We start from the raw sequence: 27,496 nt of genomic DNA on the forward strand, positions 1-27,496 counted from the left end.
GTGGATGAAGTCTGACAGAACCAAGCCCTGTTTCTGCGGGTATTTATCACAGACTTTACTCACGGCGTGCTCGCCTTGGCTTGGTGAAGAGAGACATCTGGTGGTGGTGCGCTGAGAATGCACGGCGGGGGCCGCTTGTTGAGTTTCTGCGACAGTTTAAAGGGAGAATCCAGAGAAAATAACACATGGTCCCTTTAAAAATTTTGACTTGTCCTCAAGCTGAACAGCTGTCTGAAGTGTTTGTCATCTTGGGGAAAAACCTGGGGCTGCGCCACAGAGAATAAAACTGTTAAAGATGTATAAAATTATCTGCTTTGAATCTGTTCAAACATCTGAAAGTTTAACTGCTGGCTATCAGATGCCTCAGATGATCCTGAGAAGTCAATTCTCAGTGTAAAAGCACTGCAAGCAGGCCGCAGATGATGGATGATGGATGATGGATCACTGCGATGGACTGTTTACAGGTCTAAATCAGCAATCAGACAGCTTCAGCTGATCCAGAATGCTGCTGCCAGGGTGATAACCAGGACCAAAAAAAGCTCAGCACATTACTCCAGTTCTCAGATCACTGCATTGCCTACCAACTTCTCACAGAACCAACTTCGGAATTTGCTTGCTTGTCCATAAATCAGTGAATGGTGCATATCCAAAATACTTGTCAGATCTCCTGACTCAGTACAGAACCCTCCAGACCTCTCAGGTTGGCTGGTTCTGGAGTACTGGCTGCTCCCAGAGTCAAAACCAAACATGGTCAAGCTGCTTTTGGCTTCGATGCTGCCCAAAGGTGGAACAAAGTGCCAGCTGAGCCAAGGCTGGAGACTATGCTGTCTACTTTTAAGTCTAAGCTAAAGACCCAGCTGTATTACATTACTTTTAATTAATTTTCTCTTAAATCACATTTATTTCTTAGTTTAATTTGTATGTCTTGTTTTATTGTTTTTATTCTGTGTCATGTTGGCAGCTTGCTTGCTATTATTGTTTTTGCCATTTACTTTTGGTCTTATTGTTTTTATCATTTGTTCTTTATTGTTATTGTTTGTATTGTATATTTAAAACACTTTAAATTGCCTTGCACACAAAAGGTGCTGTACAAATAAATTTGCCTTGGCTAGAGGGGGCCAAAAGGGCCAGTGGGATGGTGGGGTATTGGCTGGATGCATGTCTGCATTTCTTATTTTCATCTTATTTTCATTATTTATTTTCTTGATAACTGAAAAAAAAAAAAAAATACAGTACAGGGCACTCGGGATGGGGGGACGGGCACTCTGTGTACTCGAGTACAAATGTTAAACTCACATGAGAGCAGAAAAGAGAGAAAAAATGTGAAAGTTCAATCAACACTTTTCTATAAGAGTTTCAACAAAAACTGAACATTCAAGAAGGTAGAAGTCGTCTCAGGGTTGTCGTATGAGACTTTATTAGTTTTATGTGTGAGTGTGTATTTATTTATTTTTGACTTTTCTCCCCATTTTTATTCCCTTCCTGTGAAACGCTGGATTTTAAAATCTGTCAAATGAAACAATCGGAGAAGGAAAATTAAGATTTTAGTTGAACTGAAATCAGAAATCTGTGATGAGGAGTTTCAAGAGGATGGAAGATGGTTCTCCCATGCGAAAAAATGTTGAAAACCACTGGGATAGCAGATAAACAAATACATTTATAGTGACTGAAAAATAGCAACTCTTGTTCTCCCTTTTTTTTAAAACGTTTTTCAAACACCACAGAGACATTAAACCGAGGTAAACAAATTGAATAAGATGGAAGACTAAAAGTTCAAGAAACATCAATAAATAAAAATTGAGACAGGAAAGACAGGAAAATAAATAGAAACATGAGGAAAAAATCTTACAAGCATTGTTTCAAAAATAAATAACAGGATAACATACGATATATGACATATTAAATATAGAAGTGCTGACTCATTTTGTGCAGACCTATTATGCTTTTTCATGTTTTTCCTCTGCTTCACTGGTCTATATATGTTCTTATGCATGTAAAAGATTAAAAAGGTCAAACTCCGCACCTACAGAAGCTCCTCTCTCCCACAGAAAACACTGCTCCTGAAACGTCTTGCCAGTAGTCTCGCCTTTAATTCTGTGACTTTGTGACATCACACTACCTGACCATGTCAAACATTTGCATGATTTATGCCTAGCGGCTAGTTTGGCACATATGATTTAATTTAGCACAGCTGCTCTGTTGTTTTTAGCAGTGCTAGCTCAGGTGTGTGTGAGCTGACCAATCAGAGCAGACTGGGTATTCAGGAGGGGGGGCCTTAAAGAGACAGGAGCTAAGACAAAGCGTCTCAGACAGAGGAGGAATACACTTTTACTTTTTTATATATAAGTAAAGCATGTAAACCTATTCTAGTGGTAACTAAATATAAAGTTATGAAAATAAAATCATGAACCTGACAATGAGCATAAGATGACTCATTTAAAAGAGCACTCAGAAACAAGTAAATACAACTCAATCAATCAATACAAATATGAGATATAATTAATTCTGTAAAGCATCTGTAAATGTATCATAAAGCATCAGGAAATTCACTTCATTATTTTGTGATGTCAAATCCTTGAGGTGGTTAAAATGTGTTGTTTTCATAAAGTAATCTATATTTTGAACGTATTTACAATTCAAACATATATTTTTCTACACGAAATAAAATGAGGTTTTAGCTCAAGCATTTCCCTTAAACGCTGCCTAAATGCCACCCTCTCAAATACAACACATGACATGAATAGGAAGTGTATTCTTTTTTTTTTCAGTGTTCTTGGCAGCAACATCCACAAACCGTCAGCAGGGGGAACACATGGTATAAAAATAAATACAACTTCCTCATACACCCCTACAGCAAACTGAGCTGCGGCAGGTGGCTGAATGAAACCCTGATCCTCTTACCTGTGTGTGTGTGTGTGTGTGTGTGTGTGTGTGGGGGGGGGGGGGTAATTAATGGTCATGGTCTGACACTTTACTGAAAGACAGCTGATGAAGAGGAGGAGCATGCCTTTGCACACTGAACTCTTCACTGCAGCTGCAGCAGGTATTTGGGGCGTGGCTTAAACTAAAGGTGTGTGAGGAAGAGGTCGTCTCGGGTGTGTTTCTGCGTGTCAAGGAAGAGCAACTGACATTTGGATTGAAGTTTTAACGACTGCCGAAATACTTCTCAGAAACCGTCTCTGAACGTTTTACAAATTCAGGATTTTTTTAAATTAACTTTGCAACAGGAGGAGTACAAAAGTAACGCGTTACAGTCAAGGAGTTGTCCTTTGGACTTCCTTTGGAGCGTTTTGGAGGATGCATTCTGCCAGATATGAATACGACGTAAGTTTGGTCAAATATCACTTCTGTTAACATTGTGTGTTGTTTATTCCCTCATAAAGACATCAGTTTTTTACTACACGTTCAAAGTCGGCTCGCCTCGGGCCTGGATCCGCTGACAGCCTGTTTTCTTTAGGAGTTGTGTGTGTTTACACGAGCAGGCCTCCACGAACACACATTTCAAACCTTCATACCTTCGACCTCTGACAGGGTTTCTGTATCTGATCATCAGGGTGTTTCTGGGTCTTCATCCCTCAATAAAATCATGAAATATCAAACTAGGACCACTTGATTAGTGTTAAAATGAGTTGTCATGCTGACAGAGGGTTTATTTGCGCCTACTGCCATCAGAAAGGAAATGGATATTTTAGTAAATTAGTGTTTGTCCTAAATGGGGCTGATATCATTTTTCCATGCTGCAAAATGTTTTTTTCACTCTGTATTTCCAAGTTATGCTTCGTCTCTTTTACATGCCTCAATCGTCAGAAAACTCAGTCACAAAGGCAGTCCAAAGACATCATCAGACTTTGATGCTATTTGCTGGCTTCACATTGATGTATACCTTTTTAAAAGATAATTGTTATTAGTTGGATTTCTTCACATACGGAGAAAAAAAATGTGTGAGCTATTTTTACAGCCTACTACTCATCATCTCATAGCCTGTGATCTGGTTAGATACTGTTGAGATGATCTGTGTTCTCTCATGCAGAAGGAGGCACAGACTTGAAAACCTCAGGCAGACGTACTGTGTCACTAATAATAGTTGGTATTTACATTGCTGGTTCTGTTTACATTTCGCTTTTGAATTTAAAATTAAAATGACATTTACTTTGCTTAATTCCGATCATATTAATTGAAAAGTTTCTCGAACCGAGGAACTGTGTACCTTCAGTCGACTGAGTCACGCTCAAACTGATTAGTTTCTGAGGATCTGCTTGTGTAGCTGCTGCCGTGGTGCCTCGTTTAAAGGGTAACGCCACCAATTTGATACATTAAAGTATGTTTACAGGACTTGAAGAGTACTACTGCATATGTAAAAAAAAAAACCAACTGGTATGAAGCCCTTTGTGGCTCCAGATTAAGATACATGTAATCTGGTAAATTGCCTCCAGCGGCTACATTGCATTGTGGGTAATGTAGGAGCCAGGTTTTGAAAAAGAAGAATGCACAGAATAAAAAAGGGGATATCTTTTGATCATTTGTTTTTAAACTGTCCATAATGAGTCCAACAATGTTATAGGAGGCTTTTCAAAACTTGGCTCCTACATTACCCACAATGCAATTAATCCACAGCGTGACATCACTGCAGGATATTTATTAAATTATGCATGCATTAGTGCTCCTCAAGACCTGTTAACACACTTTGATGTGTAAAATTGGTGGAGTTACCCTTTAAATCCCTCTGGCTGTAGTTATTGTGTGTCTCAACAACAACTGCTGGTATATTTTTTGGTGAAATGCACTGAATTATGATTGACTGAATAAAGTATTGTGGTGTATTTTGTTCTTTAAAGGCCATAAACAAGTCAACATTGTGATTTACATTGATTTTAGATTAACCAAGACAGACTCTTCACTGCTTTAAAAGCACAATAAAACAATGCTTTTTGGTGTTTAATATTTAAGCAGACTTGTGTTTTAGATGATAATAGGATGCAAAAGCTCTCGAAAGCTTATGTTTCCTAACCTATAGGTCAAATTCTCCTGGAGCGTGCATACATTATGTAAATACCCAGCATACAGTTCTTGTTACTACATAATTCAGTCTTGTTTGAGACAAGTGAAACGCCAGCAGAGGATGTGGGCAGAAAATAGTGTCAGACGGCCAAAGGTTGAACTTCACTCTGCACAGAGACTCATTAATGGTTACAAGGCTTCGGTCAGTGCTGCTGAAATCCACCAGCTCTCTTCCACCTTTATTTGACAGCTTCATGAAAACAGTCCTAACCCCCCGGGGAAATACACCCTGCACTGTACCGGAGTGTGTACGTGTGCTAAGAATGTGAGCAAACAGTAACAGGATTCAAGCAAAATAAACTGTCTTTCTTTCTTAATATAATGTGACACTGACACAGACTGTTATCAAAGTGTCAGAGGTGAGGGGGTGCCCACAGCTTGAGGTATTTGACACAATTGAATTGCCTGGCATTGTTCTTACTGGACCCCCATCCTCCTAAAAGACAACTACAAATACACGAACCAACAAAGCAAGCAGCAGGTTGAGATTTGGCAAGGAAATGAAGCGCTGCATACTGGCACGAGTTAAGATCCAGTGAAAGTGTTGTTGTAGGTGGCAAAATTATACATGCATGCAGGCACATGAATCTATTGTCCAGCTTTGTGTTGGTAGAAGTAGGCCTTTGCATGTAGTGTGTAGTGCTGTAACTATCTATTATTTTCAGTATTGATTAATCTGCTGATTATTTTTTCAATGAATTGTTTAGTCTATAAAATGTCAACAAAAAAAAGTTGTGAAAAATGCTCATTACAGTTTCCCAGAGCCTGAAATGACGTCTTCAAATTGCTTCTTTTGTCCAGTCAAAAGTCCAAAACCCAAAGATTTCATTTGCTGTCATGAATGACAGATGAGCAGCAAATCCTTTACATTTAAGAAGCTGGAACCAGGATTAATTAATCCACTAATGACTGTCGTTGCAGCTCTAATAGTAGGCCTAAATCTCAACAAAACTGACTCTGTAGATACACATTCTAAGTGTTTCAGGTTTAAAATATATCATGTACTGTATATCATATCTCTAAGAAAGGCTCAGAGGTGAAGGTAAACAAATCTGAATTTGCAGCTGCATGATAAGTGGACTAAGGCACTTTCTGTTTCTATTTAATATGCTACAAAAGTTGAATTGCTTTCAGATTTCTCATTTTTTCCTGTGGTAGACGTGCGATAAAGTACCTGACCTAACTCAAAAACTCAACGACTGACGATCCAGGATAGAACAGGATAGAACAGGATGTGGGCGGATATATTATTATGTTATACTCTGGGCAAAAAAACACAGAAAAACAACATTTAAATGTAACTTGATAGCTCTCAAACCACTTACCAAATACAGCACACTTTAAGACAAATCGAGATTAAGTACCAAATTTGTCATGCCACACCTCTGTCCTTTAGATTCTCAATGTTGGCAGAGATTGTGTCACAGTTGGTAAATGAGCAGTTTCTTCCTTTTGTTAATATTTGATTACTCACAGACAATGAGGTCAGTCATAGATACTGGATGAGATGGGAATACTATGATTAATAAAGTCTTTGTTCCCTGTTTTTGTGGTGACTCAGCCGAGTAAGTAAATGATTCTTTGTGCAAGGCCGTTGCTGCTTTTCTGCCGCATTTCGAGCCACATTCTAAGAGCAGCCATGTTGAAACTGAGCAGCTGAAGTGAAGTGAATGTGGTGTTAGTGTCGCACCTCTTTATTATTGACCTAACTGAATGATACACTGAAATGAACAGCTGACAAAACTGGACAAGTTCAATCTTTAATAACATCTAACTATGTTCAGTTGTGTTTAGTTTCACACAGCTTTTGTTTGCCATTTATCAGCGAGGTGGTGGTATGCCACAAGGCTGTAGCGTCACTTTTCCACACACACAGCCGCCTGCTGCTGACTAACTGCTAAATGTCTGCTCAGGGCTACTGTCAGGTAAGAGATGTGTGTAGGTGTTTGCTCACTAAAAGTAAATATGAGGGCACTGAAGCCTAAATTGCTTTGATTGCTGTCGTATTTGACTGCCGTGGTTTGTGCTGGCTGCACAGGTCAGTGTTGGAAATGTGCAGGAGGGGGGCAACGCAACAGATTTTCCACATCAAAGTCTGTTTACAGGACTTGGGGAGTACTTCTGCATCTGCGAAAAAGTTGTATAAAGCCTTCTGTTGCTCCAGAGGGAGGTGCACGAAATCTGACAAATTGCCTCAAGTGATGTCGCTCGAGGCAGCGTCAGTTGACTGCAAGTTTGAAGTCAAACAAAACTGGAAAAGTAGGGTTCGAAAGATGTTAGTGTCCCAGACCTCTGTCTTCATCTCTGCTTGAGGCGAGCGTCTCGAGGCTACATTAGCTGCTCCTAGCATAAAGAGCCCACATCTTCAACTGACTGAGTTGCATTCTGGGTAATGTAGGTGCCAGGTTTTGACAAGGAAGAAGAAATCTGAAATAGACAAGATGATTTCTCTGGTCTGACGGTGTTGTAGGGGTGCAGTGTTAAATAGGTGGGGCACTCTTTAAAGTTCTTACCCCAGACAGCCTCATGTGTTTACTCCTCTGCTGCTGGAAAATGTTCAAAGTATGTCGACGAACTACTTGAGCAGGTGCAGCCCCGAGCAATGCACTGCAGAACTAACTGGATGAAAAATAGTACAGCACTCATTCTCCTTGAACATTTGTAATTGTTCGAGCTGCAGTTGAATGTTTTAGCAGTGTCCATGACATATATCGATATTTTCTTGAACTGGTACAAAATATGTTTAGACAGAGGAAGAATAGCAGCCCAGGGATTGGAGAAACAAAGGCGGTGTTGCTGCTCAAAATTCTTCGGCCTCTTAGTCTGTATAGTGAGTATATCATTTTGACTCGTGTTCCACTGGATTAAATTCAACCTTCTTGTGAAAACCCAATGTACTCACGATTCAAGGAGGCATGGAAACTTGAATGAGCATTTATTTCCTTTACCCACTTGATGCTCTATTCATACTAAAGGCACTGTATCTGTTCATATCATATCCATCAAAAACCTGTATCGATCCACACATCCGCTGATTTCTCAGCAACTTATTAGCGACCTTTCTGCTCGAGCCCATTATCACCCTTGGTAAACTAGAACAATATAACTGTATTCTAACATTTAAAAGCAGAATAATAGACATAGAAACATAGTAGCATAGCCTTAGCATAGTCTGCTATACAAAGTATACATTGACCATCGTATAAACTCAAATAATGTTTGAACGTAAATAACATATTTGCCAAATAAGGATAAGCACTCAAGGATAAGTTTATCCAAAAATGAAAATTCAGTCATTATCTAGTCACCCCCATGCTGATGGAAAGACAAAACAAAACAGCGTTGCAGCATTCTCCTTTACAGCTGAAGTAGATGGGGAGATTTTTAAAACATGTAAACATCCAACCAAAAGTCTCTGGAAGCCCCAAGATCCCAAACTGATTTTGAAAGACATCATTTACACCCAGGACACTCTGTTGAGCTTGTGCACCCGCTTGAGACAGGGTGCGTGCTAATGCTTTTAGCTTAGCAGCTACAGTGTAAATAACATCTTTTGAAATCAGTTTTTATATCTTGGGGCTTCTGGAGACCTAGACAAGCTGTATGGGGACATTTTATGGTTTCTTTCAGTTATTTTTTTATGTTTTAAAACAAGTCCCCATCTACTTCAGTAGCTTAAAGAATGCTGCAACGCTGTTTTGCAGTGAAGCTCCAGAAAAGTGGACTACAAAACTTCCCCAGTCTTTCCATTGGCATGTGGTTGAGTAGATAATGACTAAATTTATTTTTTTGGGTGAAGTTATCCTTTAAGTGGCTCTTACCCCAAGTGATTGGTTGGATGGAACCGATCAGACCTTGAGAAGAAGTTCTTACATGTTGAAAATGGATGAAGGGACTCTCTCTGAATTTGTGCATGTTCTAGCAAATGCAGTCATCAAATGCATATAAAAAATGTAGCAAAACACAGTGTCAGTGCCTTAAAGGGCTAGTGAAGCATGGGACATTACAGTACATTCATTTTTTGCTTTGTGAACTGACAGATCTGAATTGATGTAAATGAATTATTGTTAATATGGACCATTGTTAAAATTACATAGTAGCAGCACTGCTGGAGGGTAACCTGCTTCTTTTTTTTCTTAAACCACACCTCACAGTAGTGTTAACTTGTTTTCCACTTGTCAAACTGGTTAGATTACTTAGAAATACTGTGTTGCAAGCAACAGACTGCAGAATACATCCCTCACCCATTATGTTCACAGGCTGTTTGAGCCTGATGTGCAGCCCAAATTGTTTTCTTGACAAACATTAGCACTTCTTTTTTCTTGAATCATCATGTTGTGGCAATTTTTCAGCGTTGAAAGACCGACCACACTACTTCCCGTTTAATAATGGCACGGCACACTGAGCTGGTATTTTAAAAAAACGCTACACATAGTTCAAAAATGGGATAGTATTTCTTTCTCGGAGTGAAGAATGGGATATGATGAAGAGCGTGTAATGGTTTTATTAGGCTGTGATCAGGGTGACGGAGACCCTGGAGCACTTGCTGACCCCATCTCTAATGATTCCCCTCATTCTGGCCCATGATTGCTGTTAGAGATTCCAATTAGAAAGCATGTGTGGAAGCCCGAGCCGGGTAAGAATAGGCCTTAATTGCCATGAGTTATCATCTAGACTCATGTAATTGAGCCCCCATCTTAAGGGGCAGCACATCTGACAAATTGATTTAATACCAAAGTGATTCTCCATCCCTAATGGCACTCGGGCTTCTTCACTCATGGGCTACAGGCACCGAATTCATTGTGTGTTGATTACTAACCGGCCTGAAACCTTTTGTCTCAGTCCGCCCACTTGAGAGAGCTCAACAACAGACACACATACAGTATCGACAGACACACACACACAGCCTAAAGCTCTGTGCCCATAATCTCTATCCCTCACTTATTATGCAATTTCGTATTACATGTATGTGCACATGGAGGTTTGAGTGTGGGAGCCCTGACACATGTAATGAACCGGTTTTGCCAGTTTTGCAAAGATAGAGTTGCCGCTTGTTTGAACTTGCCAGCAGTTTGAGGCGTTTCACATCACTTTTTTCTGTCTTTCTCGTTTTTGTGTCATGGGACAGCAGCTTATTTAATGCTTAGATATTGAGAAGTAAAATTATTGTTGTATATTTTACAACAGAATCTGTGCCCCGAGTACAAACTTCCTCGATTACACTGAAGCCTGTTCATGGCGGCGTGTCATGTCATGAAGATGTTTGCTCATTAAAGTCTATACTTTGATTAGATTCTAAGCGAACGCATTTATCATTTCTTTTCTGTCATCAGGATGTTTACAGTGTTGTTTTCTTAAATTGCAGCTATAGAAAATCTCATCTATGTTTATCTATAGACACATTTCTTTTGTAGGTGAGGTTCCCAACTGACTAATAAAGCTGCAATGATTAGTCGGTTAAATCGTCTGGTTCCAGCTTCTTAAATGTAAAGGTTTGCTTCTTTTCTGTGTCATTTATGATACTAAATACAGAGTCTCTGGGTTTGTGTTGGACAAAAGATCAATTTCAAGATGTCATCTTGGGCTGTGGGGAATTGTGATGACATTTTATATACTAAATGATTTATTGTGAAAATAATAAGCAGACTAATGAAAATAATCGTTAGTCGCAGCTCTTCTAACAACCCTTCATTATTCCCCTCATTCTGCATGGGCTGAGGAGAAAATGTGACTCGTTGGGTCAGAAACTGTTGTTAATGACCTAATTCTTGCAGAATAATTTGGTAATCTATTTTAAGTTACAGTATTTCCTTCTTTAATTGGTGTTCATCTTAATGAATACACACTGCAGGAATATACATCTCCCCATTGTTCATAGTAAACCAAACTAAATGTTAACTTTCTCATTCTAGATAACTAGCTTTATTCTAGATTTCCTATATAACTATTATTCAGCTATAGATGTTCCATTACTGTGGCACTTTTTGTTCCTGTGACTTTTAATATATTTTTATATTTATATTTGTGTCTTCCTATCCTCAGTGCTCCTCATTTTGTTGTATCCAGTACAATGGAGGATACAAGCTTTCTATTCTATTTCTATCCATTTAAAACATGTTATAACTTGCTGACTATGTTTCCCTCTTTTTCTGCATCAGGGCCGCAACGGCCGTCATGAGCGGATCGACTTCCTAACCAGCAAAGAGAAGAAGTCATCAAAGCGGACGATCGGCATCGTGATCGGGGTTCTTGTGGCGTTTCTCATCCTTGCAGCTGTCGCAGCGTTCCTCATTTGGCTGTTTGTCTGTGAGTCCAGTTGAAAGCTTTCCTTTACAATATCATGCAGAGTAGAGACTTGAAGCCTGCTTTTAGATTTTTGGATAAATTAAAGTCGAAGAACATCAGGAGAAGCTGGACACTCTCCGGACATTTCTGTACATAAATCAAGCTTCTTCTTGACATAATTAAATGAGAAATTGTGGGTATTTACATTCCCGACATCAGTTACTGCCAAAACATGCAGAATATCAGAAACTCTAAAGTGGATCATTTCCACTTGCTGTTGAGGCACAACTCTTTGATATAAGTGTGTAAGAGTGGCTTGTTTGGACTTTGTAATTTCCCATTAGTGTTAGCCTATTTGACAGCTCTGACTTTCTCCTTTTAATAATGCAAAGGAGAAAAATGTCACAGAGTCCATGGCACAGCTTCCTTGTCATTTACACATGCGTCTGATAAAAAGGCCCTCTGAAGTCTTGATAAACAGCCTCTTGATTCAACTGGCTGTTTTAATTGCTCTGAGAGCCAAACTGTCTTCTCGGGAAGAGATCACACCGTATAACTTTAAAATAGTGCTTCAAGGCCTGTTTAAAACCCTGAGTCTCCTCTTTCATCAAAGGCCGCTATCTTATATCATTTTGTTGATCAAACACTAAACTCTCATCTGCCTCTCTGCTCCTAGTTAAAGATGCTGATTCTAAAAGCACCCTTAGTAAGCAGGAAAGGCCATCAGCGCTTGTCTTTAGTGGGCATATGAAGTTGGTTGGCGAGCCGTATGACCAGAAGCTGGAGAACACGGAGAGCCCTCAATTCAAGGCTATGGCAACCAGACTGGAGGCAACTGTGAGTTTGACACCCAAAGAAGATGATTTTCCTTTTTTTTTGCTTCTTTTCTATCATCTACATTGTGTAGTGTGAGCTTTTTTGAGCAGAGTATTACACTCGAGTCCCTTCTTTCACTAAGGATTAGTTATGGATGTTGTTTGGCATCGTTGAAATGCTTCTTTTTAAAAAAAAAAAAAAAAAAGCCCCTCCCAATGCACAGTAACTGCTGAAGGCACATTAGCGTGGGCGGAATAAAACGCTGTACAATTCCCTTAGTAATTCCCTCAACAGCATCTCCTATGATTGGATACAGTGGAGATATGTTAGTAGCACCACTTAACAGCGTGTTGATGGCACAAAAAAGCCCTGCTCAAACCCCATCAAGAGCACACTTTCTCAGTGAAAAGCTACAGGAGTGAGGGTGTTAGGTGGGGATGAGGGTGGAAGTGGTCGACTGGAATATTAGATGACTGGATGATTGGTGGGGTGAGATGTATGATGTACTCGGTTTGCACTTGCATACGACAAAAAGGGCCACTTTTGAGGAATAGGGTCTGATCTAGGTTAGTGTTTACATGACGGGTGGAGTGTAGTCAACGAGGCTGGAGATGGAGGCATCTTGTCTAAGCGGTTGCCAGTCTAGCACCACCTGTCTGTGGAGTCTAAACGTTTATTTTATCCTCCTCCATGTCTGCTAGATGGGCTAAGTGAAATGCCAATGGGTTCATATCTGCTGTTGCTGACTCAGCCATTTGTAAACCGCTCTTTATATTTTATTTTAGGATAACAGACCACTTTCTCCTGTGAACAGTCATTTCCCTCTCCCACCATGTCATTTTCTGCTATAATCTCCTGCTTACCCATACATCCTCTGCAGCTCCTTCTTTTTCCATTTTTGGTGTTAACCTTTACACAACAACTGTCGCTGTTAAGTTAGATAACACTGTACATGCATAAAATATGGCGGTTACCTGCACGTATGACGTCAAGCATGACGGCAGCCTCGTCTGACGTAATTCGCAGCTCCCTGCAGCTGAAGGCAAGACGGTTAATTGAGAATCCCATTGTAGTGTGCTTTTCATGGAAGACCGTCTTTGTGTTAACATGCTAATTTGTACTATGTCTCTAGGCAGACAAGCAGAAATCTTGTTCGTGTTCTTTTCACTTAAAAGATACATTTTCTCTTCACAGCTGGGGGAAAACCTAAAGAGAGATCCTTTCCTGGCAAAATACTACACTAAGTCAGTGGTCACGGCGTTCAGGTACTGTTGAGAGCTCCTCTAATTTTTTTATGCTGCTGAACAGACTGTGAAAACTAAATATTGCATGAAGGAAGTTTTGTTGCACTGACCTCTGTGGATTCAGAGTTTCAACTGTGTTGCATTTCTTAGAACAAGCAAAATCAAAGTTAGATGTGGTCTGTTGACTTCTGACCACTCTGAGTTCTGTGTGTGAAGTTCTGTACGAACAGCAGCAGTAAAACACAACAGTTCACTGCCTGTGTGGAGGCGAACTCGGACAGAACATGGAGCTACTGTCAGATCTAGCTTTTGTGACTTACAGTGGTGGGATGTAACTAAGTACAATTACTCAAGTACTGTACTTAAATACAAATTTGTGTTGTATTTTCCTTGAGTATCTACATTTTCTTCTACTTTATACTTCTGCTCCACTACATCTCTGAGCCAAATATTGTACTTTTTTACTCCACTACATTTGTTGGAAAGCTTTAGTTACTAGTTACTTTTCAGATCCCGTCCAGTGAAAACCATGTAACTCCAAATCTGGTGATTTAAAATTTGAATTTTTCTGATGAACTAAGGGACGAAATGTTCCTTTTATGAGAATTCTCCAACTTCTTAAGCTAAATAAACTTTTTAAAAACACACTTGGATTAGCTAGAAAATGAATTGTCACAAAGCTAAATAGAGTTTAGAGAGACAAAGTCCTCTTGATGATCCATTAGAGTATGATGCATTGCTGTAGAATAACCAGCCAACAGTAAAAAATCAAACATACTCATTAATGCAGCTGTAATATTAATCCAAAAACACAATAGTAAAAGACTGATAGGGAACATTAACTGTACAATTAATTACAATACATACTGTTGCTGTACTTAAAGGGTAACTCCACCAATTTTACACACTAAAGTGTGTTTTGGGGTCTTGGGGAGTGCTAATGCATCTGTGAAAGAGTAGTATAAAGCCTTCTGTGGCTCTAGAGAAAGCTGCATGTAATCTGATAAAATGCCTCCAATGATGCCACTCAGTGGCTAGGGTGCATTGTGGGTAATGCCAAGCTTTGAAAAGTCCAACAGTGTGATAGGAGTGGAATTGCTAGACCAATGGACTGCTTTTCACAACCTGGTGCCTACATTACCCACTGCACCCCAAGACCTGTAAACACACTTTAATGTGTAAAAATGGTGAAGTCACCCTTTTAAATGTTGCTTGAATATTGTAGTTTGCTAAAGAATGGTCTCTTTATCTTCTCCCTCTCCCCCATTGCTCTCTCGTTTCTGCTTGCACCAGTGAGGGTGTGATAGCCTACTACTGGTCCCAGTTTGACGTCCCAGTGGAAGACCTGGAGATCGTGCCGGAGTTCTCAGAGGAGCGGGTGCTGGAGATACTAGAGAATGGCATTAAGGCGATGCGTAGCACAGCGAGCCGCAAGGATATCCAAATCGGTGAAATCACTGCCTCGGGTAGGTACCTCCAGGGTCAGGTTGGGGGTGACACCAGGAGGCAGAGAGATAAGGACAAATAGGGGTTTACTACAGCTGGCTCCAGATTATGACATTTAACAATCAGCAAAGATAAAGCACTATGAATACAGATCTGAAAAAGCTTGTTGTCATCTCCTATCAGCGTTGGTATTTTGTATGTGTTCTATTTGTATAGTAGCAGCTTGCTCTGAGTTGTGCTGATAAGATGATAACAGATAAGCCAGACCTCTCTGCTTGTGCTGCATCTGAGATTGCACATTTTATGCTGTTTGGATCCTCTAATGATATTAGCTGGGCCCTGGCCTGGCTTGAGACAGCCATTTTTCTTCCTTCTGTCTTCTCAGCATTCACGTTGCATTTGTCCACATCCTGGCCACCAGCCAAGCGCTGGCCCTGTGACTCAGTGGTTTTTGGTCCACTTTAAAATGATTTCTGTGGGTATGATTTGATGTTGCTGTCCCAGATAGTTAGACAGAGATGTATGGGCTGCTGCTGTAGGGCAAGGTGAGATGGAGCAGAAAGAGCTACACACCATCACCAGTTCCCTTAACTGCAGGGAAATGGAACAGAAAATGTGCAACCCAAATATTTTAGGCTCATGCATTAAATTCTGTCAGGCTCCAAACGTTAGCCCATTCTTACCTTTTCCTCTTGTGTCTCTGCCACTCTCTCTCTCTCCCGCCTCTCTGTCTCCAGTCACAGATCCTCGTATGGCCAGGAACCCCACAGCCAGTGAGTACAGCGTGTCCCATTTCAATCACTCGCAGTTGTAATTTTCCAGCTGGCTAGATGCTCACCCCTCCTGCCAGTCTGTAACGAATGGCTGGCCTGGCCAGTACTGTACATGTGCTGCTCTAGTCAGAGATTGAGAACCCTGTATCAGGCCGGAGCGAGTCACTCACTGTGCCTGACACTTTTCTTTGACACTCTCTGGTGATTTATAACCTCGGGATGATTAGACTACATTGCATGACATTAAATTACCATAGTAGCTGTGCTATCCTTACATTAATCTGTGCTTATACAGCTATATCATAAAGGATGGGGGAATATACACGTGTAATTTGTAATGCAAAGTCATTGCTTTGCATGATTTCAAAAATGATTCCATGGCAGATAGAGTCATTACTGTCAATATTTGTTTTTAGAAAATGAGCAGAAGATACAGAACATGATGATGATCTGATTTTAATTTACAAGCTAAAATACTGTTTCCAAGTTACCTTCCCATACTCACCTTAGGATATAACCAATCTTTCTATTCCCAGGGGAGTGTTTCTTCCGTCTTGAGGCTGAAGGAACGGAAAAGACATTTTCATCACCAGGTTACCCCAGAGGCTACCCTCCCAGGTCTCGGTGTCAGTGGCAAATCCGAGCGTCAGAGAACAATGTTATATCTGTCAAGTTCCCCTTCTTCCACATCGAGGATGACTGCTCGGATGACTTTGTCGCCATCTATGACTCTCTGAGTCCGGATGATTCTCAAGCCATCACAGAGTAAGTCGAAGGGATGTGAATGTCTAGAGGGTTTGGGAAACCTTGTACAAGGTCATATCAGTGCTCTTTTATATTTGAATCTTTCTGGATGGTTTTACTGTCATATTATTGACTTTCAGTATTCCCCACACTAATGCCTCCCCCAGGGAGGTATTTTATTTCAAAGAAAACCTGTAAATTGACTCATTTCTGCTCCTACAGTAGGAATTGTGACACAAATCACATTCTCATTTTGCCTTGAACCTTGACTCCCAGGGTTTGTTCTCTATCAACATTTGTCTCATTTGTTTAGCTTTTACGATCAGAGAGAGGGGAAACACAGCTGTACATGATTCCCAGAGGACAAGCACTAGGAATCACTTTGTATTTGAGTGAAATGTTGCAGAGGGATTTAGGAGTAAAGGCTGTTTTTGATGTGGGTGGAAAACATTTTCCACTCCATTCCTTTCACTGGATTTGTGATTACAACTTTTTCTCTTTTTTTTGGCCCTGAAGCCTTTAGTGCTGCATGTCCCATTTTATTGTTAACTTTTGAGACCTCAGTGAGATTGAGTTGGCTCAAAAAGACCTCTCCTTTCAAATCTATGATGGGTGCCAACCTGAATCCTGCTACACCACTGTGTGTAATTGCACTTTTTCTACGGGGGAGGGCTATGATTCTGAAACTACAGGCTCCTGAATGCAACATCAGTTGTAGCTGCAGGCAATTTCAAACTCAGAAACCATTGCCAAACAAATATGCGTTACCAAGTGATGCATAAAATTTTTATAAAGCTATTGAGCGATCAGCTTTATCCAAGGTGACATGGGGTTTATGAGAGCCATAATATAATACTCTATAATGACATTATTCTACTGGAGGTAGATGTATTGCTGCTCTTGCAGCGTCATTCACACCTCCATTCCTCTGCCGCCAGCGGTGCTGAAACTTTTTGCTAATGTACCTAATGTTTGACTTTGAAAGTCCGCCTAGGCAATTTCTATCTCGCGCTGGCACATCTCTCCTTATTTATCTCTTTCTCTATCTCTCTCTGCTTATCTATTGATTTCTTTTCAAATTATTTTTTTCTTGAACCATTTTAAACTTGTTTGCTGAATTGATGTTTTACTGCTTTTGACTAGAAAGAATTACAGCTTTATTTGAGCTCCCAAAGTGTTGCACATCCTATAGAAAAAAGCAAAACTCCACTCAATAAATGCAGGAGATGTCATCTCATGCTTCATGGCTGCAGACGCCTTTTTTTGATTCTATGATTGTACGTGATTTGTGGATCATCTCTCTCACAGGAAGTGTGGTCAGCGGCCACCCTCCAACCCTCTGATGGTGGTGTCATCTGGTAACATCATGCTGGTTAACCTGATTACCGACACTGATGTCCAGAGGCCTGGATTTGAAGCGGAGTATAAGTCTGTCCCCAAGTCTAGTGGTAATTAAGACATTCACGGCACATCATCCATTCTGCATTCTGTACTATATCTACAACAGCTCACATAGATTTGTTTATTTCTGATTGTACTCAAATGATAATGCACAAATGTTTTCAGTTAAAGCCTGTGGTGGCGTCCTCTCTCAAAGCAACGGAGCCCTCACCTCCCCTCTCCACCCCAGCTTTTATCCTCCTGCCGTCGACTGCAAGTGGACCATCAAGGTTTGCAACACTGCTTCCCTCACTGCCCCCCCTCCTCTACCTGAAACCCCTCTACACACCTCCTCCTCTCCTCCTCCTCCTCCTCCTCCATCCTCAGCCTGCCATGAGAGGAATGCTGAGGCAGCACTATAGAAGCCAAGCTGTTCAGTACCTCTTCTATCTTCATCTGTCAGACTGCTGTTGCTGCCGCAGCTCTAGCTGAGCTGCAGTGTTTTGTGTGTTGTTTTGTTTGCTGGTGTGTATGTTGTTGTGTGTGTGTGTGTGTGTGTGTGTGTGTGTGTGTGTGTGTATGTATATACACGTGCATGTGCGCACCCACGGCCTGTTTAGGCGTGTTGCAGCTTGTCTGCCTGCATTTACATGGGATACAGATGCATGTCTTTTTGTGTAGGTGGAGGAGTGACATGCATGGTAAACAAGGTTGTTATGAACCAATCACCTCTTCCTCTGTGCTGCAGGTCCCTGCTGGGAAGAAGGTGCGGCTGAAGTTCAACATGTTCCGCATGAAGGAGCCTGGGGTGGACGTCCGTGTGTGTCACAAAGACTATGTGGAGGTTATGGGCACCAAGTGAGACTTGAACTTGAATTTAAATGGCACCCTAGACACCCGTCACCAAACATCAATCATTTACTGACTTCTTGGTTAAACTTTGACCCACTGTACCTGCAATTTTTTGCAGTTTTCCTGTGCAATTACACACAATTAAGGTTCTCTCAATTTCAGAACCTTTCAATTTTTTTTTCCTTTTAGATGATTTTACTTCATAGATAACTCATTTAAAGGTCCAGTGTGTATTTGAAGTGATTTAGAAGCATTTAATCATGCTTTCATTAGTGTATAATCACCTGTAACTTAGAATCGTTTGTGTTTTTGTTACCTTAGAATGAGCCTTTTTTAGCCCATATGGATCCAACAATTAAAATCTGGAGATGGTGACTTGTTCATTCCTATGAAGGCTGCTCAGTGGTGCATGAAGCCAGAAAAGCTCGACTTCCCGTGTATAAAACTACCCGGGTCTTCTGTGTTGTGGGACCCAAAGAGCGTGCACACTAAGGACTTCCTCTGACCGAGCCAACTAACTTCCGGTTTAGCGCCCAGCTAACTTGAATAGAGATAGAATGATTTAATCTTACGACTCTTCTAGACTTTCCAAATTTTATTGGACCGAATGGCTCAAATTATGACAGAGAAACAAGTCATTTTGCAGAGTTTGTGACGCTAAAAAAATATATACAGCCGCTTCTTTCACAATATAAGCTTATGGGAAAAGTCTTTTTGGGCCCCAGCGCATCACTCGACAATGTAATTACATGATTTGGCCACTACAAAAGTTGGCTTCAAAGCCTGGAGCTCTTCCTGGGGGCTTGGTCGCCATGTTGCAATGCCATATTTCTACAGTAGCCCATAACGGACAAATTAAACACCGGCTCTAGAGAGGGCCTTTCACGTTTTTTGCATTTTTAGTGGCCACCGTAGAGCAGAGTCAGATGAAGGGTGTTTGGTTGCTTGCAATCTGCAACCTCACGCAATTTGCCACTAAATCCTTCACACTGGACCTTTCAGACTTGTCAGAAGTTGTAATCATTCTGAATTTTCCTTGTGTGCCAGATATTGTGGAGAAATGTCCTCCTTGGCTCTGACCAGCAGCACCAATACCATGGATGTGATCTTCCACTCCGATGAGTCCTACACGGACAAAGGCTTCAGTGCAGAGTACAGCGCCTACGATCCTTCAAACCGTGAGTTTAAAGTCACTCTCGCTATCACATTTGCACAACATTTGGCGAGATGGGTGAAATGTTGCGACGTGACAGTGACACTCATAGCCTGCCATTACAGAGCAAGACACTGGGAGTAACTGCAGACCGAGAGACTTCGAGACGGTGGCTGACTGACAGTCAAATAGAGCTGTTTAGTGATAGAGGCTTAGAAACTGTGGCAGTGAAACTCAAGAGCTAGACTAATCACCAGAGAGCTTGTTTATTGGGTCCATTTTATTTGCCACTGTCAGTCAGGAGCACTCCACTTTCAATACTCTCCACTCTTTATGTTGTCTCCCAGTTTGACCGAAATGGATTTATAATTGCTCTGATCAGCAGGGACAAGCATTGGCAACATGATGGATGTAGCGAACATACACTGTCACTCCCTCTTGCTCAATTTGTCATCGTCGTCTATATCTCCTTTTTTTTCTCTGCTCCCTCCCTCTTTCCTCCGGTTTGTGAGCAGCTTGCCCTGACAAGTTTGCCTGTTCCAGTGGCATCTGCATCAACAAAGACCTGAAGTGTGATGGCTGGAACGACTGCGGGGACATGAGCGACGAGATGAAGTGCCGTAAGTTCCCCCTGGACCCAACTACACTGTCTTTCCTCCCCTCCTCGCTTCTTATCCCACCTCCTATATCCTCCACTCTGCTCCTCTAGTTTGACATTTTGGCAAACACTCTTACCTGCCTTCTTGCCAAGAGGTGGATGTGAAGATCGATACCACTCTCATAACTGCCCGTTAAATATAAGGCTACAGCCAGAAGCCAGTTAGCTTAGCATTAAGACTGGAAACAGGGGGATCCAGGCTATCCTGGCTCGAAGGTAACAAACTATGAAGAGTAAAAAAGAAGAGTTGTGGTTTTATGGGGGGATGATGTACGTGACTATTTCCTGGCTGGGAGCAGTCATTTCCTGGAGTCTTATCTTCATTATAAGGTTGCCACGCTCCAGAAAGTTACTGACGGCCCGCGGCCAAGAAATAGTCTTGCACACCGCCCCCCGTAAAACCACAACTTGACATTTTTACTCTTTCTTGTAAGAATTGAGTGAAATAGATATAATGTGTTCGAGAGTTGTTGGAAGACAGATTTTGTTACCTTCAGATCAGAGCACAAATTCTACAATGAAAATTTAGTTAAAACAAAAGTAGAGAGAGAGCAGAAAACATTCACAACCTGATAGACCATATTCACACAGCGGCCATTTTCCTCTGACATCACACTCAGGGTGGGAAGCTTAAACTCCTATAAACATATACGGGGAATCTGACAAATTGTTATCATTTTACCGTTTCCCGATTGACCAGCAACTAAAAGGATGATGGATAGTGAAAATCTGTCGGGACAACAGGCCATGATTCAACCCATTAGCTACCGTTAGACGACAGCTAACGTTAGCATTCAACCACTTCCTAGCTAACATTACTATTTGATAGTGTTACACAATATAATAGGCAATGTATAAATTAATTCCATAAAATGAACATTTATTTAAGCCAGAAAGTGAAAAGGTGTTATATGTTACATATAAAAATGTGTCAACCTCCCCAGTCCCCCTCGTAATTCGAACCCTGCCTCAGACAGAGCAACGCCAGCTGTTTCCAGTCTTTGTGCTAAGCTAAGCTAGCTGGCTGTTTGCTGTAGCTACAAACATATCCTACAAACATGAGAGTGGCATCTATCTTCTCATCTAACCCTTGGCAAAAAAGCAAAAAAGCAAATTTCCCAAAATGTCTAACGTTTGACCTACTAGAGATATTTGTGTTTTTAATTACTTTCCATATCACTGAATATCATATGAACACCTTCCTCTGTTGCATTGTTTAATACATGCCATTTGTGTTACCCCAGAGTGTGAGAAGGACCAGTTTGCATGTGGGAATGGTTTGTGCAAGCCGAAACTCTGGGTGTGCGATCGCGTCAACGACTGCGGAGACGGGAGCGATGAGAAAACGTGCAGTAAGTTTTTCCCGTCTTCAAGCGCTCTTTAGGGGACACAAACCCTATCTAATGCTATGCTAATTGTGCTAACATTAAAGACACATCACTGCTAATGCTCTGGTCACCGACTGCTTGGTCATTATTTCATCAGTAATGGAGTTTGTTTGAAGCCTAGCCCAATTTGCTCAGCAGACACTTAATCATGTGTAATACACGCAAGAAAAATGGAGACAGATGCTAATGTCCACTCTGGCTCCATCGCTAATGTCCTTCCGAAACTTTTCCTGTCATCTCCTTATTCAAGTTTTCATCATTATTTTGTTATAATTTCCCCATCATCGCCGTGTTTCACCGCCTCCAGGTTGCGAGGAGAATGAGTGGCGCTGCGGTGACGGGGCTTGTTTGCCTCAGGATGTTGTGTGTGACAGGAAGAAGGACTGCGAAGATGGAAGCGACGAGGCCTCTTGTAAAACCTGTAAGTGGCAGCACTTTATTCTCTTCCCAGCCAGACGCGCATTTGAAAAAAAAAAAAAAAAACCCTCACCAGAGTGATTTAGAAGCATGTTACACAAACCATTAAGCAATTAAGCTTCATCCACAGCTGAGGAGTGTTTTAGGTTTTATGTAGATGCTGCGTTCTTAATGCAAGGTATTTTTCACTGTCCACATTATTTTAGCTCTTTCTCTCATTTCCTCTCTACTTCACTCTTTATCAATTTCCCTTTCACTCAATCACTTGGTCACACACACACACACACACACACACACACACACACACACACACACACACACACACACACACACACACACACACACAGAGGGCTGTGGACTCTTGCATTTCCTTTTGATTTTCACTTGTGTGGTTAAAGAGCGATATTAGACCTCAACCCCAATCAATACCCCCAATCAATGCAATCTGCTCCTCAATCACTACGTATTGTGCATTCAAGTCTCACTTTGAAGCCTCGCTGATTGCACAGTATTTTACTGGTTAAACTTGGAAATGCTGTGATTGAAATACGCTATGTGTTTTGATTTTGGGACCCGTCTCCACCCCCACTGTAGCTCCGGGAATCTGCTCCGACTTCAGCTTCAAGTGCAAGAACGGCGACTGCGTCAACAAGGTGAACGCCGAATGTGACCGAGTTCACGACTGCACTGATAACTCGGACGAGGCCGGCTGTGGTAAGAAATGTTTTCCTTCCCCCTTACAAGACTCGGCTTTTTAAATGTTTTGAAACAGCTGAAAGTGGATTTAATCTCTTCAGTGTCATTCAAATAGATTATAGAAGAGCTCGTTGAGCCGCGAGCTGGGCTGTCTGTTAGAAAAGAGCCTCAGGCCTTGACTGCTTTATTTATTTCATTCTTCTTTGAAAGCATCTCTTGTCATCTCTGAAGTTTTAGTTTTTTCCTCCATTTAAGCCTTAGGGCGTGTCTGTGTTTTTGTCTTTCTTTCTCTTTTTCATCAGCTAATATGCCACTGTGCCTTATTAGGATTCCAAAGACTCGTAGTTGCATTCGCAGCCAAGGCCGGTGTCATGATGGCTTCAAGTCAACTTAATCTACTTTTCCGATTCAGTCTCACTTAGTATTTTGCATTCAACCATCTGATGCCCCTCCCCTTACATTATATACTCTGTTAAATGCCAGATTGTGGGACCAGGCCCTATAAGCTGAACCGCATCGTGGGAGGGCAGAACGCTGAGCTGGGGGAGTGGCCCTGGCAGGTCAGCCTTCACTTCCTGACCTACGGGCACGTTTGCGGTGCCTCGATCATATCTAATAAGTGGCTCCTTTCGGCTTCCCACTGCTTTGTCACAAGCAACCCAGCGTGAGTCACAGCTCAAACATCCACAGCACTCACACACATGTACAGAGCAGGACATGAAACACATCCACTCTCATATATTTTAGTGTTATTGTGTCCCTTAATTTTTTATTATTCCTCACATTATTTAACATTTTACTGGATCTCATTATGCAATATTCATAATACGCATTCTGCTGGAAAAGAAGTAGAACTGTGCACAACAGAGGGCCATTTATATACAAATTGCAAAAGTCTGAAAATTAGCCCCTGATGATGCAGTTAATTCAGAAAAACCTTGGGGGGGCTAAAATTTACATCTCATCCATGAAAAGAATGGAGCTGTATTCATCGGAGTGCCCTGTAGGTGGAGCACTAACCATGCTGTTAGACCTGAGCCACCCTCTATTGTTATTGAGCAGGGAATATGTTCATTTTCACAGACTCACAGTTGGTGTTGATATTTGCTGTACACAGTGCCGTTATTTAATTTGTAAGCACTCTCCAGAATACTTAATAAAGCCACTACACATGTTTTCTATACAGCCATACATCACCATGAGTGGTATGATGATAATAGTATGTAATTTTGCATGTTTTTGTAGAGGGGTGGCAACAATATCATGAACATTGAATGCAGTCCAGTACAGTCATGTTGTGGCAAATACAACCTCTGTAGCTTACAGCAGTCTGTTTTTGTCAAGAAGGTTGGAGAAGTGTACTTAGTAGATGTAGTAACAATAAATATAGTATATGCTGCGGGGCTATAGTGTTGGTTGTATTAGCTTGCACACTTGTGTCCTGATCTGTTCTTGCGTGTACAGAAACATAACCTTTGCTCCATGATCCTGTACATGCTACCACAGGAACCACATTGCATCCAACTGGCAGACCTACAGCGGCATGCAGGACCAGTACAAGCAGGATGGCGTACAGCGGCGCCCATTGAAGAGGATCATCTCCCACCCGGATTACAATCAGATGACCTTTGACTATGACATTGCGCTGCTTGAGCTCAGCGAGCCGCTGGAGTTCGCCAACACCATCCAACCCATCTGCCTACCCTCTCACTCCCACATCTTCCCTGCGGGCATGTCCTGCTGGGTCACAGGCTGGGGCGCGCTCCGAGAAGGAGGTATTATGCAGGAATTGGTGATTTTGTGTAGAGCTGTAGCCTTTTTTTGTCGTTGTTTGTTTCTCACTGTAGCTGATTATTATACTCGCTTTGAATAATTTTGCCGTTATTCCTCAATTAACGCTGACCCACTCTGCGATTGTGTTTTTCCTTTTTGCATATCCAGCTCACATCAAAATTAAGACATCCCACTCCTCCCCCATCCTTCTCACAATTAGCGATTCATCTCCGTCCTTCATCTTCTTTCCCTGCCTGCTTCCTTCTTCTTCCCTTCATCTCTCTCATTCCATCCTGTCTTTTTCCTTTCCTTTAATGTCCCACCCATTTCTTTATCTCTCCCATCATGACATACTTCTCTTCCGCTCAACCCTCCCTCCCTTTTCTCTCATCTTTTTCTAATCTGCTCTATTCCATTAAGCCTTCTTCCATATCCATATATCAAGACAGACGTCGGCTCTCCTGGGAAGCCTCTTAAACCTTCATTAGCTAACACTAATCCAGCCCATTAACACCTTTGATGTTAGTGACGAACACAGAGGTCACGTGACGGAGCGCTGACCCCTTTGTCTTGCTCTTGCAGGTCAAAAGGCGCAGGTGCTGCAAAAGGCATCGGTGAAAATCATCAACGACACGGTGTGCAACACGGTCACGGAGGGCCAAGTCACCTCCAGGATGCTCTGCAGTGGATTCCTGGCCGGAGGAGTTGACGCATGCCAGGTGAGACCGTGCAACATGTTCTGCAGCCAAAGGTCTGATATAATCATCGCGTGTCTCACATCTGAGCCCAATCTAATAACCTTTCTCCTGTCTTCACCAGGGAGACTCCGGAGGTCCCCTGGTGTGTTTCGAGGAGAGTGGGAAGTGGTTCCAGGCCGGCATCGTGAGCTGGGGTGAGGGCTGTGCTCGTCGGAACAAGCCCGGTGTCTACACCAGGGTCACCAAGCTGAGGGAGTGGATCAGGAAGGAGACCGGGGTTTGATGATGCTTTGAGGAACGGGGAGGGATGAAGACTCGGGAACAACGTCAACGTGCTAAAAATAATGGAGACGGAACATTTGAGTCCGATTCGGGACAAGTCTCTCAAAGATTTAGTTATTTAGCAGCAGACTGAGGAGACTGCTGCATGGACCTGGCTACTCACATGAATGACTTAGAGCACTTTATTTGGTTGCCAACCCCCCCTTTGCCACTCCTTACTTGCTCACACACACACAAACTCATATTTTTCTACTTTTTAAGGTATAAATCAGCTCAGTGTGTGTTGCCCAGATCAATTATGTCATGTTTCCCTTGAGTACGCAAAATGAAATATGCATATTCTGTGATTAGTGCATATTACTGGGGATTGTTTTCCCAACATTTTACAGTTTTACAAGTGTGTTTTTTGTATACAATTGGAAAAGTAGATGTGTTTTTAAGTCTAAATAAGTGAGATGCCTTCATCCTCTTGGGCTGCAGTGAATGTTGCACTTTGCCAGCGGGCTCATGCTGTAGATAGCTATAAATTTGAGGTTTTATTAACATAACACTATTTTTAGTACATTTGCTACAAAACACTCATAGATTACTGCTGACCAGCTTCCGAAGCACAGCAAAAGGTTCTTAAATTGATTAAAGGATTTTATCTACCTATCTGCCAGGCAGCCATTAGTCTCAGTTCTTATCAGTTGAGTGTAAACATCAACTTGCAGAGACATCCGCATTACCATGTGAGGATAACACAAGTTTAGAAGACTAAACACAAAAGCAAGAGAGAAAAAGGACCGCTCAAATCTATGCAGGGGCATTTTCATATCCCACTAAAATGAATGAAAAGCAGAAGCTGCCTGGAAGGTAGAAAATGAATTAATCAGTCTCTAAAAGCCCACGGTTTGCTTTGGAAAATGGCCAGCAGTAATGTTAAGTATACCAGATTTGTAGTTGGTGGGCTGAAACGAGCAAAAAAAAAAAAAAAAAAACACCATCATGATCCCTGAGGAATGTTGATGTGAGACTGGAGTGGTGCTCAAGTTGTTTTAAGTTGTTGTTGATCTGAACAGGGCTCCTAGATCAGTATTTCTCTTACATATTTACAGATGCTTATTGGTCTGGCCTGCTCTGTGAATGATTTGCCAAAGTGTGAAATTCGTAGCAGAGGATGAGGATTATTTCCAGCTGGCTTTTGCACGGGTTTCTAAGTAAAGCTCCGGGTGTTAGGGGTCCTCAGTCACACTCACCTGAGAGCCGAAGTAAACCAATGGGGGTTTTTCACAAGTTGCCAGAGCGATGCAATGAGTTCTGATCCCCATAAGAGTTTCCTCTCTTTGGTTGCGACCACATCTAAAATTCGACTGGATGGTTTCTTTAACTCTATTTCCCTTTTTTCTCTGACTCATCCTGGAGATAATGTATCCTGGATAAGCAAACCAAAGATTTGCATAAGTATTATTTATTGAAGGGGAAAAAATTAAGAAGAAAACTTTGAGGATATGCTCAGCTGACCCGTTGTTATTAATGTCTTAGAGGTTAAATAACTATGCAAGTGGAGGCAACAACTTTTAAATGGTAGATATTTTCATACACAACCTCATCACCTTTCCTTGTTTGTGTTTGTATATGTTTTTATACGAGTCATGACAATAAACATCTGATTCCTCAGTACCTAATTGCATCACCTGCATTATTCGTCTTTGATGAGGTCTCGTTTTGTGTTATGTCGTGCGTAATAAATGCGTGTCTTGTGAGACCTTGTCCCTTCTCACAGTAGAATAGTAATGAGCATGTATTCTCCTCCCCGTTGTGAGCAGCATGACTACCTGGGGAACAGAGGTG

General features: G+C 41.5%; 1 protein-coding gene across 1 annotated transcript; it reads left to right on the top strand.

The window, feature by feature from the left end:
- The first annotated feature begins 3,030 nt into the window (after nucleotides 1-3,030).
- st14 (ST14 transmembrane serine protease matriptase) lies at nucleotides 3,031-27,325 on the top strand. Its single transcript, XM_073486213.1, has 19 exons — nucleotides 3,031-3,324; nucleotides 11,217-11,364; nucleotides 12,020-12,180; nucleotides 13,354-13,424; nucleotides 14,697-14,869; nucleotides 15,587-15,622; nucleotides 16,159-16,387; nucleotides 17,675-17,814; nucleotides 17,933-18,036; nucleotides 18,495-18,604; nucleotides 19,646-19,776; nucleotides 20,267-20,371; nucleotides 21,654-21,761; nucleotides 22,105-22,218; nucleotides 22,809-22,928; nucleotides 23,394-23,574; nucleotides 24,417-24,685; nucleotides 25,266-25,402; nucleotides 25,503-27,325. Exons 1-19 carry the CDS (start codon nucleotides 3,298-3,300, stop codon nucleotides 25,662-25,664), a joined length of 2,526 nt encoding a protein of 841 aa, XP_073342314.1. The 5' UTR covers nucleotides 3,031-3,297; the 3' UTR covers nucleotides 25,665-27,325.
- Nucleotides 27,326-27,496: the final 171 nt, after the last annotated feature.

The sequence above is a fragment of the Pagrus major genome, chromosome 17 (genome assembly GCF_040436345.1).
Source record: "Pagrus major chromosome 17, Pma_NU_1.0".
Taxonomy (NCBI): domain Eukaryota; kingdom Metazoa; phylum Chordata; class Actinopteri; order Spariformes; family Sparidae; genus Pagrus; species Pagrus major.